This window comes from Euprymna scolopes, chromosome 3 (assembly GCF_053919585.1).
Source record: "Euprymna scolopes isolate OS-2025 chromosome 3, ASM5391958v1, whole genome shotgun sequence".
In the NCBI taxonomy this organism is placed as follows: domain Eukaryota; kingdom Metazoa; phylum Mollusca; class Cephalopoda; order Sepiida; family Sepiolidae; genus Euprymna; species Euprymna scolopes.
Genome location: NC_136484.1, coordinates 154,455,739 through 154,476,776, shown reverse-complemented (window position 1 = coordinate 154,476,776; position 21,038 = coordinate 154,455,739). Strand labels below are relative to the sequence as shown.

Here is a 21,038-nt window from a genome sequence, read left to right as displayed (position 1 = left end):
ATCAGTTAATATATATTTCTCGGGCATAACTTTATAATGGAGATATATTTTGGTTATTAGGTTTAATCACTCTTGGTACTGCGCGCTCCGTTATTAAAAGACCAGAAGTATCCGATACTGGACGTATGACTAGCGATTTCACCATCCACCCGGAAACCGTCTCAAACGTCTTCCAGAGCAGTTACGTACCCCAGTCTTATGAACCGATTCAAAAAGGTTTGAAACACATTGCTTTATACTGCTTGTTTTTGCTCTTAATACGTCATTTCAATTTTACAAAAAAGGATAAACACTTTTATATTAGTATGGATCCAATTTTATTGATATCTTATTTTTTACTTCATTCTGTTTTCATGTGTTACTCTGTACATACAGAAATGTATATACACCCATTAAAGCATATATATATATATATATATATATATATATATATATATATATATATATATATATATACAGATATAATTAGGAATAATATATGTGTGTATATGATTAGAGTTATTAGTAGTATTATAGCTTGTGATAACAATGTTTACAGTTTTCAAGGCTTTATTTGCTATCAGATTGTTCACTATTTGATTTATAGTAAAATGCCTTAAAATTCTTAATATATTGGTCGTTTTTACCAGCTACTTTGAATATTGAGGTATTATATTATTTTATGTGAATCTATCACTTGGTCATTGTTGTGTTTCAACAGATCCATTGCAAGAAGTCAAATCTCCAGAAATGCTTCTTAATCAATTGAGATTGGCCAAAGAAGAAAGAGACCCGGAGAAATTGGACAGCTTAATATACGAGTGTGAAAATTACCAATATCCAGAACTAGGTTTTGAAACACGCCAAGCGAGGGATGTTTTGAACGAGTTAGGAAGTGGACTTGGAGGTGTGTTGATACTGTTAAGTTATTTCGAAGCAATTTATTTAGAAATGTTATTTTTAAGTAACTTCTGTAATTAATAATTGTGCCATAATGTAATGAAATAAGATGGACAAGTTTATCCCTCTACTTATATAAATATCACCAGAGAACATTTTAGGATAACACACAATGTTCTTTACTTTAAATTGTATAGCTTTATCTTCTAGTTTCCAATTTATACTTATATATTATTCTGATTAGTATATAGTAAGTTAAATATAATCAATGTTAGCATATATTGCTTGTAGAATTCTTATGTTTTAATTATATTTCTTTTATATTAGTTTTCAGTAATAAGTGTGACTGATTTAAAAATAAATCAAACAAAATTAACCTCCTGCTTAAGTAATGTTGTCTTTTACAGAAAGTAATATACAACTGAGTTTTCTAGGAATAACTTCCTTCAATAACGAATTTCATATATTAATGAGAGACAATATTTTCGTGCATATTTGAAATAAGACATCGATGAATTTTCCGAGATTTAAAATGAAGCATGTAACACAATTTAAATTTTCCATTCAAGAAAAATGTCTCCGTCATTAGCTTGAGAAATACAGTGACCGTCTATTCGATGATCAAAGATGATGTATCCGAATTTTCTGAACAGTTTTATATTCAAGTAATTGCATAGTACGATTGAGTTTATGAACTTGAAACGTAAAGGAAATATCACGTTTTATTCAATTAATTGAATGCCATAACGCTTTTCAATCGTACTATATTTTCATATCAAATAAAATAGACGTAGAAATGCTGTAATCTAGACAAACAGACAAAAGAACAAATTATTGCTTGTATATATATATATATATATATATATATATATATATATATATATATATATATATATATATATATATATATATATATAATGCAATTATTCTTGTACGGAATTGGTCGGGTTTTATAAAGGAACTTCTTATATTCCGGAAATACTTAAATGCATACATTAATTTGGTAATTTTTCCGATAGTTAAACATAAACATAAATTTATTTATCCTCTTGTGAATAGCTGACTTTCATAAACTTTACTCGATTACCAGGCACGCGTTCTCCAGAAATCCTACGTGATCAACTGACTGAGGCTGTCCGTTACAACGATAAGAAGATACTGAATGACATCATTAAAGAATGTGTCGCAATGGGATTTCCAGAATTAGACGATGATATTCAGCAAGCCAGAGAAGCTCTTGATAAAATGCAAGGCGGAAAAGGAGGTTAGAAACATGGATTAAAATTTCATTCTATTATTGTAGCAATATATTTCAAATTTTGAAGCTATAATCCATTAATTATATATGCTGTCAATTCAGTTATTATAATAGAAAGTTATTTAAGAATAATGTCAAATGTATATATGTACATATAAGTGTAATCAAGTATATATACATACAGTTTTTATAAGATTCTAAATCTTCGCCTATATCAAACATTGTGGAATTATTAAATCCTGTGTGTATGCGGATTGCTTGTATAGTTATATGTAAGCATACATGTACTATATTGTATATTATTTAATGTCGCGTATTCTTTTAAGGTGCTTAATAGAAATAATACATATAAATGCGATATGTATTCATATAGATATGTATTACATATCAAACTGTATTTCACGAGATATTTATATTTATTAAATAATAACATTTGTCATTAAATGAATATTTATTAACTAGCGTCAATAAAATCTCCCAAAGAGATCTCGGAGCAACTTAGAAGCACCATCAAACAAAAAAGCCGGCCCCATTTGGAAAAGGCTATCCTTGACTGTGAGGAAGCTGGTTATCCGGAACTTTCTCATGATCTCCGTCAAGCGAGAGACACTCTGGAGAGTATGGGATTTGGGCGTGGAGGTTAGTGTCTGGCATTTAAGTGTAAAAATTCTGCTTTTTATCTATCACACCTTTTTCTGAATCTATTCACTTATTCTAAATATATCACTTCTAATAACTCTATTATTTTCATGCGTCTATTTTATGCAATTCTAACTTTTTATTTTACCATCATCTCTTAATAAAAAGCACCACGGATACAGATAAACATGTAATCTCAGTCATCGGTAATTAAGTCGTATTTAAATAATACTATATAACCATAATGCTAATATATTCATATAGACAGTTCCCGTAAACATGATACTTTTCTCAAAAAGGTCACTTGAGAAAAATCACCGGACAATAATAGCGGTCCTCATTGACTGTTTTATTTTTCGAAATGCTTTCATTCTGTGAGACGCTGTAAAATTATCTTTACAGCTATATTCTAGACAATAACAACTTACCCGTGTCAATGAAACCATCACACACACACACACACACACACACACACACACACACACACACACACACACACACACACACACACACACACACACACACACACACACGCACGCACGCACACACACACACACAAACACATATATATATATATTGTGTATGTGGGGGGGAGTAAAACCATGCATTGTATTCTATTATCAAAAAATAATAAGAAAATTAAATATAATTGAAATTATTGATTTGAAACCGACGATACCATTTCTTACGTTCTAGAATATATATATATATATTAAAATATAGAATATATATATATATAGAATATATATATATAGAATATATATATATATAGAATATATATATATATATATATATATATATATATATATATATATAATTGATGATGTCTTCTCAATCGCATAACTTTCCGATATGAGAGTAACATGCTAGTTTAATATAGTTGAATATTTCCAGTTTCGTATCGATTAAGCTGAACGAAATGTTAAGAAAGTTTAAATTTATTAGTAAAGTTCAGATATAAAGCAATGTTTTTACACGAGGTTTCATACTTTTAGTCCATTGTCAATATATTTTTATTAGAAAATTAAAACCTCTGTACGTTGCTTTCCCATTTTTCAAAAAGGTAGATCAAAGACGAAAACTACTGATGTAAAGTTATTTTTTAAAATCATACACACTTTTCTTGTTTCAATGTTGAAATATCTTCTATTCATTGGATCTGAACTCTTTCTTGACGTTTTCTAGATGGATTGTTTTGCTATGTTTTAAATATTGATTGGTGTTTTGCTTGTCAGGAAAAATTACACCAGAAATACTCCGCGAGAAATTGGATAAAGCCAAAAACCAAAATGATCCCGAAGTTCTAGAGAAAGTGTTAAGCGAATGTGTCAGTTCTGGTCATTCGGAACTGACACCGGACATCGAAGAAGCTAGGTCTTATTTACAGTCGGCTGGTTACGATCACACCGGAGGTTAGTTTGGTTTCAAGTAGCCGAAACAGCTTTGCTTTATTATGTTAATTTGTTCAATAAATTAACTATTGAGATTTATACACATTAAGCTAGCTTATGTTCAACATATTTCCAAATCTGTATTATTTTGCTCATTTTGTGTAAAAGCAAATCACAAAACGCACACATCTGATTTTCATTAAAAATATCATTACATGAACATATTTTATAATAAACACATATTTTGGTTATTAGGTTTAATCACCCTTGGTTCTTCGCTCTCCCCTACACAAAAAGAAGGGGTATCTGATGCTGGACATGTGGTTGGTGATTACATAATCCACCCGGAAACCGTCTCAAATGTCTTCCAAAGCAGATATAGACCTACAGCTAGTGAACACAGTCAAAAAGGTTAGACACACTCACACTTTCATTTGGTTTAATTTTTAGCATTTATAAAACTGTTTTGAAACAGTGTAACGTGCACTTACATTTGTTTTGTCATTTTCCATCAATTATACATATTCTTAGTATAGTACACACACACACACACACACGCATATATATATATATATATATATATATATATACGTATCTATTAATATAAAGCTATTTATGCATAAATATATATACACATAAGTGTTTGCAAATCTACGTTAAATGAATATAAATGTATATATATTTATATATGTATATACACATATATATATACATATATATATACATACATATATATATTTATATTGCTCTACCTACTGTTTTCCGTTACATTCTTTCAGTAACTGACTTAGTATAATAAACTTATATAACAGATGTCACTGCTTTAGTATAATATATATATATATATATACATATATATATATACATCTATGTATATATATATGTATAACCATATATATGTACATTTGTATATATCTATATATCAATCTATATGTATATATTTATCTATATATATACATATATATGTATATATAGATATGTGTGTGTGTGTGTGTGTGTGTACGCGTGTGCGTTTCCTTTTTATTTAATATCAATTATTCCAATATTGGTTAGTTAAGTAAGTATTTGTATACTTTGGATTATTCGAACTACGCTTCTGTCTTCAGTTTTGTTCGCAGAACCTGTCGGCCTATGTAACTCCAGACTTTATTCACATGTATCTTGTCGAACAAGATGATCTTTCTATCGAACTCGATAAGTTGTGTGGAATTTCGAACAGAAATACTTGATACAACTCACAAAACAATATGAGTGAAACAGTAGTTCGCATAATCAGAATAATTAAAATTATCAAAACTCATCTAAAAAAATAATCTCAGAAACATAGTTAAGTATTGTTGTATTGACATATTGATACTCTTTTAAATCCTTTATGTAGGAAATACTTATACTCTGTGAAGAAGCGTCTCATATTTTAGTCTTTATTTAATCGTAACAGATCTTCATATATATATATATATATATATATATATATATATATATATATATATATATATATATATATATATTATATGTATATATATATTTTCGATAGATATAGATATATATTTGTAAAGATAGATATAGATATATTAAATATTAGTATCACTTTTTTCTTCTTGTTCTATTATTATTATTATTATTATTATTATTATTATTATTATTATTATCATCATCATCAACATAGGAAAAACTTATTTTCAGGTTTTGTTAAATTTACAAACGACCGGTATTTCTTCAATTTCTATACATTATACGAGTTTATAATGTCATGTTTATTCAGATTTCCTGCAAGAAATGCAATCTCCAGAAATGCTTATTGACCAATTGAGATTGGCCAGAGAAGAAAGAGACCCAGAGAAATTGGACGAGTTAATATACGAGTGTGAAAATTCCCAATATCCAGAACTAGGTTTTGAAATACGACAATCCAGGGATGTTTTGAACGAGCTAGGATGTGGATTTGGAGGTCTGTTTATACGGGGATTTTTTATTCTGAATTTCATCCTTTTAAATAGTTAATTTTATCCATAGTTTTTTCTCGGATTTAATAAATGAATTAATTAGGTGGGTTTATCATATTACCTTTCAAATGTTTTCTGTGTGTAGACACATATTTAAAGCGTTTTCTCCTTGATAGTAATACTACTTTAAACAATTATTACATTCAAAATTTGATATTAATAAGTAACTACCTAGCATCTTCTTTGAAGGGGAAATCATATATTTACAAAAATAATACAACCGCATACCGCATATATCTTTGTAATATATACTTCATATAATATATTAATTATTAATGTCCAATTGTATTTTCAGAAATGATTTGTTTCAATTTTAAAACAGTGTGATCCTATTTTCTTAATTAATATTTATAAAGTACTATATATATATATATATATATATATATATATATATATATATATATATATAGAGAGAGAGAGAGAGAGAGAAAGATTTAGATTGGTATTTTTATGTAAAATCCTTAGGAAGCATTAGAACTAGTCTATTTTCTTATAAAGAACGATAATTGTTCGTGATGTTCTTGACTCATATATTTGCAATCTATATAAAATGTTTTAGTTCAAACCCTATGGGAAATTTCTACCCAGTTAATTGTTTACCGCAAATTGTTTTTAATACGTAATATACCTTCGTATAAAAAGCACATGTTTTGAAATACAATAAAAGCGAATTATTGATTACTGGAATATTAATATCATGTCCTTTCAAATTGTTTCGTGTACAAATTTGGATGTATTTTACGAGCAAAATTTCATATATCTGGGAAATACGCTAATCAATAGACACTTTTGATGTTACTTTCTTTGCTTACCGATTTGTATTAATCCTTAAATATTTATTTTATGCAAGTAATATCAATATTTATTGATAATTATCGTTATTTACAAGCAAATTTTGAATGATCGATTATTTGACTTGAATTAACTTTACTCAATTGTTAGGCACACGTTCACCTGAAATTTTCCGAGATCAACTGAGTGAGGCTATCCGTTACAACGATAAGAAGATACTAAGTGACATAATTAAAGAATGTGTCTCAATGGGATTTCCAGAATTAGATGATGACATTCAGCAAGCTAGAGAAGCTCTTGATAAAATGCAAGGCGGAAAAGGAGGTTAGAAACATAGATTCATACTTGATGCTATCGCTTTCTCGATTTCGTTTTGAATTTTGCAACTATAATCTATCAACCATATGTGAAGAAATTTTATGACTCATATGACTTTATAAAGTATTACTTGGTAAATATATATCATCATCTATTTAGATTTATTAAAGATGTGAATATAAACATAGAAATACATAGATACACACACACATACTTTCTCTCCCACACCTATATATCATGAAAATTTGGAATCTTACTTAACATAAAACATTACAAATAATGGCATACTGATTGTTAATATATACATCTATGTATATGCAGATATACAAAGACATATATAACCTTTACGCATTATCATGTAAAAACCATTGCATTCATTATATATTTGCTAGATTCTTTAAAATATATTACAGACACACATATCATATATTCATATATTCGATTATAATTCTCATATCTAATTCAATCAATATTTATTCGATTAGAATTGGTAAAGTCCCCCAAAGAGATATCGGAGCAACTTAGAAGCACTATCAAACAAAAGAGTCGTCCTCATTTGGAAAAGGCTATCCTTGACTGCGAGGAGGCTGGTTATCCGGAACTTTCTCATGATCTCCGTCAGGCCAGAGATGCTTTGGAGAGCATGGGATTTGGGCGTGGAGGTTAGTGTGTGACAATTACAGACTCCTTAGATCATTATGACATTTATCATGTTGAAACACACCTGCTTTTGATTTATGCTTGGCTCTATTCTGACTCTATTCCTTTCTTTCAATACCGCTTGTATTCCTTTCTTTCAATACCGCTTGTATTCTAAGTATTGTTGTCTTAAAATAATTCCAATAGAATTTTATGTTCTTATTTTATTTCACATTTTCATTTTCATTTAATCGTTTAAAGACGTTTTCGTATTGATAGTATTTTTATAATATCTTCAATATTTTATTGAATATAATATCTTGAATATTTTAAATATCCTTTGAAAGGGCTTTTAAACGAACTTATTCAATACATTATTTTTTAAAATGTATTTTTAGCAATTTATATTTTATTTTAAAATATTGGAATATCGCGGAGGTATTATTTTCATGGTGATTCGCCTGGATGTTTATCTAGGAATAAATATAACTACATCTTTGTTCTCGCACTTAAAACTCACATTTTGTCTTATTCTCTTTTGTTTTCGATATTTTATCATAATGAAATTATTTTGTTACATTATGCGCTATCTCATGTAAAGTAGCGAATAAATGAGCTCGTATTAATTTAGACATTGGCGCAGTTAGTGCAGATTGAAGTGGAACAAAGTTTATGAAATAAACGCGTTCCCACGAAAGAGACAGGGAAAGATGTCATGCAAGTTAAAGTAGAGAAGACATCAACTGTCATGGCGCCTGACGTCATGGGATCACGGTTAACAAAGAAACAAAGGTTTTAAAAGAGTTCCGTGAGGAGTCCGATTGAAGTAAACACGAAAAAATATGCTGTATTAATACGTTTAAAAATCTAAATGCGTCAAAGGTGAAAAGTTTCCACCTCTGTGTCTCTTATTGTAGTATTTAATTAGTTAACAAGATTTTAATCTCTCTTTGTCTCTTTCTTCCGCGTGAGATTGTCTTTAAATAAACCCTTTTAAAACTCTCAGCGAACGTCTCTCGTCTGCATTGTGTGTGCAGAGGCATATATAGACCGGATAAAGGATTTTCGTAACGACATCGTTACAATTTATGTTTCATATGGTTAGATTAGAAGTTGAAAATACAGTGATTTATTGCACTAATAGACATATAAAGAAGGAAAATGTTTCATCTCAATATAAAGAGTCCAGGGCAAAATTTAAAGGAAATCTATAAGTAATATTAATATTTCTCTTGGAAAATGAATATCTTGTTTTAAACGATGCTTGATCATATTTCAGTGAGTTCGTCTAAAATTAATGGTACAAAATCCAACGTTGACAACACACGCTCCCCGTTCCAATGCTTTCACCTCTGCTGTTTATTGAATCTGGGTTCTTTTACGTTTCTTATTTATTAGATTGCCCAAATGGTTATTCTATAATGTGTTTAATATTTATTGGTGTTTTGCTTGTCAGGTAAAATGACACCAAAAATACTCCGCGAAAAATTGGATAAAGCCAAACAACAAAATGATCCCGAAGTTCTCGAGAAAATTTTAAACGAATGTGTTAGTTCCGGTCATTCAGAACTTACGCCGGATATTGAAGAGGCTAGGTCTCATTTGCAGTTGGCTCGTTACGACCACACTGGAGGTTAGTTTTATTTAAAGCTGCCACCAAAGCTTTGCTTAGTAATGTGAATTTCACAAAGGAATTTTTTGTTATTGTAATTTATAAACATTAAGCTGGCTTAAATTACACGCATTTTAAATTCTTTTTTGTTTTGCTTATCTTAGAATAATTCAAATTATATGAAGATATTTTGCTTTTAAAAAAGATAATATTACATTTTATATAATTCGAACTATTATCGATTTATCGTGTGATTTGGACAATCAGTAAATATTAAGATTTAATTTTCATAAATACATTCTCACGTGTACAGTTTTAAAATGAAGATACATTTTGGTTATTAGGTTTAATCATGCCCGATTCTACTCGGCTCCATACTGGACGTGTGACTGATGAGTACAAAATCCAACCGGAAACTGTCGCAAACGTCTTCAAGAGCAGACATAAGCCTACGTCTAGTGAACCAAATCAAAGAGGTTAGGAAAAAATCATGCTTTCATTTGGTTTCATTTTTAGAATTTCACAAACACTTTTTAAAATTGTATTAAGTGTTTTATATTTTATTTTTATATATTAGATATTTTCTACCTTTGTATTATAAGTAAAGTAACAAATGATATATATATATATATATATGTATATATATATATATATATATATATATATTCTACACCTACATAGGATACATGCATACATGCATGTATATACATGTAAAGTATTAAAACACACACACACACACACATATATATATATATGTATATATCATCGGATGACTATATTTTATATTTTAAACTTTTACTGCTACTTTCTTATTGTGGAGACATACAAGTGAAAGACAATAAATAGCATCAGACACACACATACATATGTGCGTGCGTGTGTAGTATATATATATTCGTATATAGATAGCATATATATATATATATATATATATATATATATACTGCACATGTATATAATATTCTAACGACAGAGTTCGGAATATTGCATTGCCTTAAGATTGACCGTTTATTAATAATACGCTAAAGGTGTTATTAAATGTGTATTATAACTATAATATATGTGTGTGTATGTGTGTGTATGTATGTGTATGTGTGTGCGCGCACGTGTGTATCTGTGTGTATACGTGTGTGTATATTAGTGTGTGTGCGTGTGTACCTGTGTGTACAGTTTTATGTATATAACTAATACTACTACTAATTATAATAATAAACTTGCTCTAACAATGGTAGCAATTTATAAGCGATTAGCATTTATTCAGTTTCTGCAGATATTAAGACTTTCTGCTAATATATGTGGATCTATTATTTAGACATTGTTGTGTTTATTTAGATTACCTACAAGAAATGCAATCTCCAGATATGCTTCTTGAGCAACTGAGATTGGCCAGAGAAGAAGGAGACACGGAGAAATTGGACAAGATAATATACGAGTGTGAAAACTCCCAATATCCAGAACTAGGTATTGAAATACGACAAGCCAGGGATGTTTTAAACGAGCTAGGTGGTGGAATTGGAGGTTTGTTTATATACTTACGTTTTTGAAGACTTATTGGCTTAACATTTTATTTGTAAATAATAGTTTCTAAAATTAATAATTATGTCTGTGTGCCATAAAAAATATCAGATGAATATGCTTATTCTATATCAATATAATGTTTTCTGTTTTCCGACATATATTTAAAAACAAATTTACAACGTTTTCGCAATGATATAAAGAATATGTTCTCTTTATAATTAAGTCATATGAAATTCAATTCAGATTATTATAGTTAGCATCTCTTAGTTTATTCTAAGTAAAATAAGTTCATACTATTTTTAAAATATCTACTTGAAATAACCGATGTCTTACCGTACTTACCGCGGTATGTGTTACATATAATAGAATTAAAATTTCTAAGGATAAAATTTCGCCATTAGTTTTTTAAATACCGTGGAAATCTATTAAAAAATATTGAGTTGGAATCTTACGGGAATCTTTTTGCCCAAGAAGTTGTATAGTACGATTATAACAATACATCAATACATACTCAAAATAATATATATTACTTTTTACTATATATACTTTATTTATAATATTGTTGGAAACATATTAAGTTCAATCCCAATATATATATATATATATATATATATATATATATATATATATATATATATAATATATAATATATATATAATATATATATATATATATATATATAAAGTATTTATGCATTAATTCTAATATTTAATATCCCTAAAACTGCCTCAGCCTGTGAGTAAATGCGTACATATCTCCAATAAATTGTATCCGGCAGCTCGTTTTTAATAGATAATTGTAATTTGGCATAAAACATGCCGTTAAAAATAAAAACTAAGAATAGATTCTTGGTTAAATTAAGTCATCTTCCGAAATGTACTTGTCTAACAAATACAAATGAATATTATTGACGAACTTATATCCTGGAAAATACGGCAATGTATGGAATTCGTTTCAGAATTTGGGTTTTAATTGCCATGTAAATATTTCTTTAGATAATTATTCATCGATAAGTAAATCAGGAAATGATCAATTAGCTGACATATCGAAATTTATTGATACTTTTCTAAATAATTGTTATTTCCAAACACATTGTGAACGTATCGATTAGCTAACTTGAATAAACTCTACTCACTTGTCAGGAACACGCTCCCCGGAAATCTTCCGTGATCAACTGAGTGAGGCTGTCCGTTACAACGATAAGAAGATACTAAATGACATCATCAAAGAATGTGTTGCGATGGGATTTCCAGAATTAGATGATGACATTCAGCAAGCCAGAGAAGCTCTTGATAAAATTCAAGGCGGAAAAGGAGGTTAGATATGTTACGCATTTGTTACTATAGCTTATGCAATTTTATTTCGGGTCCCACACCTAATGTCCAATAATCAGATAAATTGCTCATTGATATAATATTGTTTAAGTAAATAATCTCATACATTTCTACTCAAAATGTTAGTACTTTTGTTGATAAGAATATTTCATATAATATATTATATAAAAACGTAAATAAAATTTAATTAATATTTATTTGATTAGCATTGCAAAAATCTCCAAAAGATATATCGGAGCAACTTAGAGACACCATCAAACAAAAGAGCCGTCCCCATTTGGAAAAGGCTATCCTTGACTGTGAGGAAGCTGGTTACCCGGAACTTTCTCATGATCTACGTCGGGCCAGGGACACTCTGGAAAGTATGGGATTTGGCCGTGGAGGTCAGTATACGATAATCAGATTTTAGTAACCTAATATTCATGTATTATTCAGAAACAAAACCGCTTTCTGTCTTTACTTAACTATTTTTCTGAACCTATTCTTTCCGCTATTTCAAAATTTAAACGAATTTTTGATAACAAGTATTCAGCTTATCTTTTTAGTTTTATTTGAAAACAGGTTTGGTAACACAAAAAGTTAGTTTGCTTTGAAATAGCATTTTGAACGAGTTATTTGAATCTCTTTTATGGTGTTGACTTTTTCTCTTAACATGTTGATATAAAATTATGGAAGCTTGTTATTGTTTTACTTAATTACTTCTAAGTTTCATAATGTTTTATTTAGTTACTCGTGTCAACATTACCAAATAAAGAAGCACGACAATGTGTGTGATCTCGCCGTTGAAAACACCACTAATATACTAGTTTTATAAATTTGTATTTGATTTAATTCTGTTCTATGCAGATTGAATATTATATCATTCAAGACCAATTCCATCTTTGGTGTAATAAATAGAAACTGAAGAGTTCGGACAATTTTAACATTTTGGAACTATTGATATATGAACCAGTTGATAGGTAAGGGTATATTTGATGCTCGGAACTTTACTAATCCATATCTTAGATAAAGAAAATTATATATGATTTTGAAGTCACCTTTGCCACTGAAAATTTGAACGTTGCGTTGTCAGAAGACAATAGCAAAAAGATAGTACTTTCGGATTATAGGTTCAGTTCCCGGGGGAAATATGACCAACATGAGCAAATCAGTTCTCGGGGGAAATATGACCAACATGAGCAAAGAGGGGCGTATGGTATTTATAGTTAGAAACGAGAGTAGGAGGATTGTGGAAGGTTGTAACAGACCTTTTATCTTCAGATTCATATTTTTTTGTTTACGCAAAACAAAGCACAACGCCACTGAGACGTAATGAGCAACTATGAATTGGGGGCATCCTAAATGGGGAGTTGTACAGTTAAATGCTTGTTTTACTTACATTCAAACTTCTGCATGTTATTTCAATCAGGAAAACAAAAAGGAGAAAGTTAGCAGTTTAAGGAAAGAAGCTATTAGAATAGTAATCCCTCCAGTATTTGGGGAACTCTACCATGTAGGGAAGGATTTTACTGACTGACAGGTTTTACAATTCCCTTTGTTCCAGTAGAATATAGACTGTCAGTTTTCGCTGCATGAAAGAAATTCGCTCTTTTTATTGTAACATTTTATTACTAGACCCTATTGGATTTGGTCGTTAAAACAGATTCCAAGAGAAACTGGAAACTGCCTAAAAACAAACTGATCCAGAAGTCCTCCAAAAAATGTTACACAAATGAATCTGTTTCGGTCATTCGCAACTGACGCTGGATATCCAAGAGAATAGGTCTCATTTACAGTTGTCTGATTCCGATCACACATAAGGTTAGGTAACAATTTCTCGCAAAATTATTATGTTCGATCGTTAAAATCCGACTTTTATGCTCCGTCTTGTTACTGTCCACTTAGTTTATTTTAACATATTTTTAAATGTGCGATTCGAAATCATATTATGTAAAGTTTTTCAGTGCAAACGAACTTTCTCTTTCCATTTCACTGTTTTCATCTGTTGAATCTATTTAATCTTATCGATCTTCTAGCGTTTCCTTATTTGTATCGTTGTATAAACTATTGTTATCTTTTCAACCCTCATTGGTGTTTTGTTGTCAGGAAAAATGACACCAGACATACTCCGAGAGAAACTAGAAACTGCCAAGAACCAAAATGATCCCGAATTCTTCGAGAAAGTGTTAAACGAATGTATCAGTTCCGGTCATTCGGAACTAACGCCAGATATCCAAGAGGCTAGGTCTCATTTACAGTTCGCTGGATACGACCGCACTGGAGGTTAGTTAGGTTTCAATTTGTCGGCAAAGCTTTGCTTGATTATATAAACCTTATCATTGGAATCATTATCATCTATATGCAATATGCTGGCTCTGATATTACTTATATTCTCTAAGATTTTTTTATTTTGCTTACTTTTGAATTAAGCTAAATTAAATGATAATACGTTGCCGGACAGTTCAGTATTATCTTTTCTAAAATAATTATATTATTATTGAATTCTAACTGTTATCAATTTGTTAGGTGATTCAAACTGCCAGAAGACCTGCCTCTCATTATGAACATTTTCGTTTAGGACAACATTTTATAATGAATGTACATTTTGATTATTAGGTTTAATCAAACCTGGTTCTCCGCGTATCGTTATTGAACAACCAGATGCATTCAACGTTGAACATATAGTAGGTGATGACACGATCCAACCGGAAAATATCTTTCAGAGCAGATACGCACGCCAGTCTAGTGAATCCAAGCAAACAGGTTAGAAACATTTATATGTTTTTTTTTGTTTGGTTTTCGAAGTTTATAACATAATGATAATAATTTATAATATATTTATGATATTTGATAATATTAATTTAGTTTTTCAGTGTTCCTGAAAACTATTGTTATTAGTCATGTATATCCGATAAAATGACAGCGGGACGGTCACATGTTTTTACACTCGTCTTATTTATCTACGTTTAAAAAGATAATGTATTCATTATATAAATTTGATATTAGAAAGGTAGTTTTCATTTACTTCCAATTTCTAAATAAATAACATGAGTTTTTAAAAAATTGTTTAAGTACTCATTAAGTTGTTAGGTTGCAAGAAAAAATATTCTCTTGAAAGTTTTGCCATATTGCAGTCTTTATTTGTTATTAAGAAAATTATTCTCACCTATATTCAATAGATAATGATGATGATATTATTATTATTATTATTATTATTATTATTATTATTATTATTATTATTATTATTAACAACGTGTAGTAATAATAGTCTATTATTCGAGGTTAAGCTGTTCAATACTTTATTTGTTCCTATTCTAATAAAAAGAATGTAAGAAGTTGTAAAATATCTTTCACTTTTACAAATTTCAAATAATTTTATGTGTATCTGTCACGTGGCCATTGGTGTGTTTATTCAGATTCCTCACAAGAAATTCAATCTCCAGAAATCCTTCTTGAGCAATTACGATTGGCCAGAGAAGAAAATGACCCGGAGAAATTGGATAAATTAATATATGAGTGTGAAAACTCCCAATATCCAGAACTAGGTTTTGAAATACGTCAAGCCAGGGATGTTTTGAACGAACTAGGAGGTGGTCTTGGAGGTTTGTTGATAAGTTAATTTCTTTGTGAGATATTTATTTTCAAAGTTTATTTTTCATTTGTTTTTATTAGTAGTCATTTTGTCTGGATTCATAAATACATAATATAAGCAACTATTCTTAGTCAACATTTTGTTAAGAACGCTTACGTTCAGAAAGTCATATCTTATTAAAAATGATTGATTATTCGGATTAATATATTTTAAAGGTTAATTACAATATATACATTACATAATAGATTGATTTTGGAAGTCTTGCCTTATTTGCCGAGATGTAAACGAATTATATATTTCCTAACAAGATTTTACAAATTCATGCGCTTTCCGACCGAGCTATCTGTATCTAAATTGTTTACCTTATGAAATTACTATCCAGAACGTAATGTGGCTATTTAAGTATGATATATTAATATGTTATGCATACGTACGCACACACTCACTCTCTTTCTCTCTCTCTCACACACACACACACACACACACACACACACACACACACACACACACACACATATATATATATTTATTATGATACAAAGAAAACATTAAAAAAATTCTATAGTTTACATTAACAAAGAAAGACAGGCAAAACAAATAAGACTGGTGGCTATTAGATCAGACATGCTGACTTCAAGTCATGTAGCATTTTCTGTGGTTGCTTACACAGTAATCCTATCGATTCTGACATCAACTAAAACATTTTACCTTTAGATATCTGTAGAATAGCAATTTGCATCTTATCAAATAGAGACCGGTGTCGTTGTTAATAGGTATTGTCTCCCGATGTTAAATGCTTCCGTGAAGTTGTTGATATACAACAAATAGACCAGGAAAGAAAAAATTATTCCTGGAAAGTAAAAATTATCATTTCGTTTGCTCTAAACGCCGTGAATTTTATCTTTCTCATATCTCGGCAAATACGGTAATTCAAAAAAACCTTTTATAATTTTAAACTACTGAATAAATCTTTCGATAAAGTAAGTCATATATATATATATATATATATATATATATATATATATATATAATTATTGATATAATTATTGATATTAATATAATGTTATCTGCAAATAAATTGTTCTCTGATTGAATAGCTGACTTGAATTAACTCTACTCGTTTGTCAGGCACGCGTTCTCCGGAAACCTTCCGAGATCAACTGAGTGAGGCTGTCCGTTACAACGATAAAAAGATACTAAGGGACATCATTAAAGAATGTGTCGCAATGGGATTTCCAGAGTTAGATGATGACATTCAGCAAGCCAGAGAAGCTCTTGATAAAATGCAAGGCGGAAAAGGAGGTTAGGAACATGGATTTATACTTGATGCTAGCTATTGCTTTTTCTATTGTAGCTGAAGTCCTTTAACTAGAACTGAATTTGTATGCATATGCGAAATTGATTATCTATTATTATATAAGTTATTTTTACACATAACTATCCCTATTTAAATATTATATATATAAATGAATGTATATATTTATATTCATGAATATAATATGCTAGTATATCATGACATCTAATTTTACTTACAACTGCAAACATTGAGATATAAGTAAATACTGTTATATCCATTGACAAAATAGATCTATTTAAACCTATATACTTGTACATTCATTATTTATGATACTCACACACATTCATATGCTGTTATCATATGCTTATAAATATATCTATTAAATTAAAGAGCAATCTTACAGCAATACGTATTCCCTTGCTCACTTTTGATCCAGCTGCTCCTGATAAAATAACAAGGGCAATCAACATGCAGCAATGCCCTGATAGGATTTGAATATGAAATGGTACAAAAATTCAGTGAAACAAGACAGAGAATGAAAGCAATGGATACCACGTCACAAAATATTGTATCTAATCATTGTTGTGTACTATCCGTAGCCAGATTTGCAAACCTTTGTCGGGATATAAATCCCATGAGACAACAAGATTGGCGTCTTTTTATGCATTCAGTATTTCTTTGTTGTAGATTGAAACTCGAAGCAGTTCGTTAACGGGTTGCTTTATTTATGCTATTTTTTAATTTAGTTTTGATGATACTTCTGTGTAAATTCACATTTAAAACAGTTATAAATTAATGTGCGTAAAACATTGGTAATTGACGTGTATAGTTCAAGTGATACATTATCATTATTTCTGGAGGAAATACACGGAACATTTGTGAGACTACCATTTTAGATGCTTTTATTACACCGTAATATCAACATTTCATGTGTAAAAATTTAATTTATAAAGACCGTAGTTCATTACTATATATATTTGATAAATTACATATGTTACAAATGTTCAAAATAAATTACATATGTTCAAATGTTCCATGAATTATCTATCTATCTATCTATCTATCTATCTACCTATCTATCTATCTCTATCTCTCTCTATATATATATACATATATATATATATATATATATATATATATATATATATATATATATATATATATATCAAATGACACTAAGTCTAAGTCTTATCTTTCATCGAAACCATGGAAACACTAAAACATCAGTCTGCAGGGCAAGAGATACGGAATGTAACTGATTTTCCAGCAATGTTGTGATAGTGGAATACTCGATGAGTTGTTATTCTTTATTGCAAGTTGAGTTTCCATTATTTCCGTGGAACTCTTTCCTACTCTTCCTCTTTTCTCGTCTGTCTTTCCCCCCCTCTCTCTCTCTCTCTCCCTCTCTCTCTCTCTAGCTGTCTTTGTCTGCTGGCCGTCTGTGTATCTGTCTGTCTGTCTGTCTGTCTCTCTCTCTCTCTCTCTCTATATATATATATATATACTCGTCTACATCTGTTCGTTTTTCTTTTTTACTTCATCTTTTCCGGTCTTCCTCCGCATTGTTTTTGGCTTAAATATATATATATATATATATATATATATATATATATATATATATATTTCTTTACCAACAATACTTCAAGCAAACTACTACCTACTCTTATATATATATATATATATATATATATATATATATATATATATATAAACATATAATCGGAGTAATCTCATTTCTAATATAATCATTATTTATTTGATAAGCATCGGTAAAATCTCCCAAAGAGATATCGGAGCAACTTAGGGACACCATCAAACAAAAGAGTCGTCCCCATTTGGAAAAGGCTATCCTTGACTGTGAGGAAGCTGGCTATCCGGAGCTTTCGCATGATCTACGTGAGGCCAGGGACACTTTGGAGAGTATGGGATTTGGGCGCGGAGGTCAGTGTATAACGATATATACTTCGTTCGATTATTATTTCTTTGAAAACGGCTTTCTATCTTTGTGTATCTTTTTCTTTAATCATTTCTTCGTTGCAAAACTTTATAATACTCGATATTTATGGCTCTAGTTTTCATACAGTCGTTGTGATTTTTATTGAATATTTTAATGGGTATTTCTTCATTTAAATTCTGTTTAGTAGGAATATCATGAATATGTAAAAACTTGATAGATTATTTAAAGCAACGTCAAAATAACGAGCCTGGCGTTTGTGCAATTTTATGAATGCATCTTTCTTTTAAATGATGGGTTAAACAAGTTATTTTGATAGCCTTTGAAAAAGCGGGTTTCACTCGCACGAGATAATTCTTTCATGCTGAGATTTTTTTTAGATGCAGGTTTCTATATAAGTAAATAAATATAACTACATATTTATTTTCACATTTTTGCTATTTTTTATTATTACTATGTTTACTTATGTGCTTATTTACAGATGACTTTACTAGTTATAATAAAGAACGGTTAAATGAGATCATGAAACTACACCAAAAATTGTGGATAATCTTTTTTGGGCACTTCTCATATATCAACTAGGTTTTCAAAGCATACACTTTTATAAGAACTTAGAAAATCTAAGAAGTATTTATCATTAAAATAAGATCTTTAGTCGAATCTGTTCCATTGTTCTAAAGGAAGATTAACTCATTTCAAACGTTCCTGCACTATCTTTCCAGTCGTAATCTCATGATGAAAAATTTTCAAAAATCTACTTCTCTTTCTCTTTTCAATGCTTTTATCTCGGTTATTTATTGAATTTCAACATATAACATATATAAAACATATGTAAAATTATTGATTTGTATTTTTTTCAATTTTTATTGGTGTTTTGCTTGTCAGGAAAAATGACACCAGATATACTTCGCGAGAAATTGGACGAAGCCAAAAAACAAAATGATCCCGAAATTCTTGAGAAAGTGTTAAACGACTGTGTCAGTTCCGGTCATTCTGAACTTATGCAGGATATCCAAGAGGCTAGGTCTCATTTACAGTTCGTTGGATACGACCAAACCGGAGGTTAGTTAGGTTTCAATTTGTCGGCAAAGCTTTGCTTAATTTTGTAAATGTTACTATTGGAATTATTATTGCCATTTATATGCAGCAAGCTGGTTTATATGAAAGCTATGCATATAACTTTTTTATTATTATTACGCTTACTGTTGAATTATACAAATTAAAACCAAAATCTCATGTATTTAAATAATGACATTTGCTAACTATCGTTAAATCCGTGATACGGTCGATGCATTTTGTTATTTGCACCATACGCTTGATTTTAATGAGTTGATATTGCTAGGGGACATATAGTTTTTAATTAACGATTTATTTTGGTTATTAGGTTTAATCATTCCTGAAACTTCGCGATCCGTTATTAAAAGACCAGACGTATCCGACGCAGGACGTGTAGGTGTCGGTTACACCATACACCGAGAAACTACATCAAACGTTTTCCAGATAAAATATGGACCCCAGTCTAGTGACCCCAACGAAAGAGGTTCGAATGATTCATATTTAACATTTTTGTTTTTCGTTTTAATATTCGCCAAATAAAGCATTAAAAAGATGTTTTTATAATATTCATTAAGGTTACTTTATGGATGTTTTCAATTACATGTGCATAATAAAGACAACTATATATATATATATATATATATATATATATATATATATTTATTTATATATAATATCGTTTAATGATGGTTTTGGAACAAAAATACGTTCATAGAGAAGTCAGAATCCATTACTAACTTTTCAGACTGTTATAACTTCTCTGGAAACTTGTATAAC

The 21,038-nt window shown here is 29.7% G+C and overlaps 2 protein-coding genes across 3 annotated transcripts; both read left to right on the top strand.

Annotated features, from left to right (window-relative positions):
• Window positions 1–631: 631 nt before the first annotated feature.
• Window positions 632–2,855, top strand: LOC145259959 (uncharacterized). Its single transcript, XM_080117939.1, has 3 exons — window positions 632–886; window positions 1,970–2,143; window positions 2,600–2,855. The coding sequence occupies exons 1-3, from the start codon at window positions 730–732 to the stop codon at window positions 2,779–2,781; spliced, it is 513 nt and encodes a 170-aa protein (XP_079974065.1). The 5' UTR covers window positions 632–729; the 3' UTR covers window positions 2,782–2,855.
• Window positions 2,856–4,268: 1,413 nt separating this feature from the next.
• Window positions 4,269–20,874, top strand: LOC145259897 (uncharacterized). Of its 2 annotated transcripts, XM_080117816.1 has the most exons (16): window positions 4,271–4,578; window positions 5,930–6,115; window positions 7,113–7,286; window positions 7,766–7,942; window positions 9,376–9,552; window positions 9,876–10,007; window positions 10,864–11,049; window positions 12,192–12,365; window positions 12,590–12,766; window positions 14,469–14,645; window positions 14,979–15,125; window positions 15,779–15,964; window positions 17,083–17,256; window positions 19,016–19,192; window positions 20,091–20,267; window positions 20,590–20,874. In XM_080117816.1, exons 1-16 carry the CDS (start codon window positions 4,383–4,385, stop codon window positions 20,799–20,801), a joined length of 2,829 nt encoding a protein of 942 aa, XP_079973942.1. In that variant the 5' UTR covers window positions 4,271–4,382; the 3' UTR covers window positions 20,802–20,874. The 2 variants fall into 2 exon arrangements, with proteins under 2 accessions (XP_079973952.1, XP_079973942.1); XM_080117826.1 differs by lacking the exon at window positions 12,590–12,766 and having other exon boundaries at window positions 4,269–4,578.
• The last annotated feature ends 164 nt before the right edge of the window (window positions 20,875–21,038 follow it).

Coding starts and splice junctions, on each gene's coding strand:
- LOC145259959 (XM_080117939.1), top strand. CDS start 730: ATGCTTCTTAATCAATTGAGATTGGCCAAAGAAGAAAGAGACCCGGAG. Junction 887..1,969: donor GTTAGGAAGTGGACTTGGAG/GTGTGTTGATAC, acceptor CTCGATTACCAG/GCACGCGTTCTCCAGAAATC. Junction 2,144..2,599: donor AATGCAAGGCGGAAAAGGAG/GTTAGAAACATG, acceptor TTTATTAACTAG/CGTCAATAAAATCTCCCAAA.
- LOC145259897 (XM_080117816.1), top strand. CDS start 4,383: ATGAACATATTTTATAATAAACACATATTTTGGTTATTAGGTTTAATC. Junction 4,579..5,929: donor TAGTGAACACAGTCAAAAAG/GTTAGACACACT, acceptor ATGTTTATTCAG/ATTTCCTGCAAGAAATGCAA. Junction 9,553..9,875: donor TCGTTACGACCACACTGGAG/GTTAGTTTTATT, acceptor TTTGGTTATTAG/GTTTAATCATGCCCGATTCT.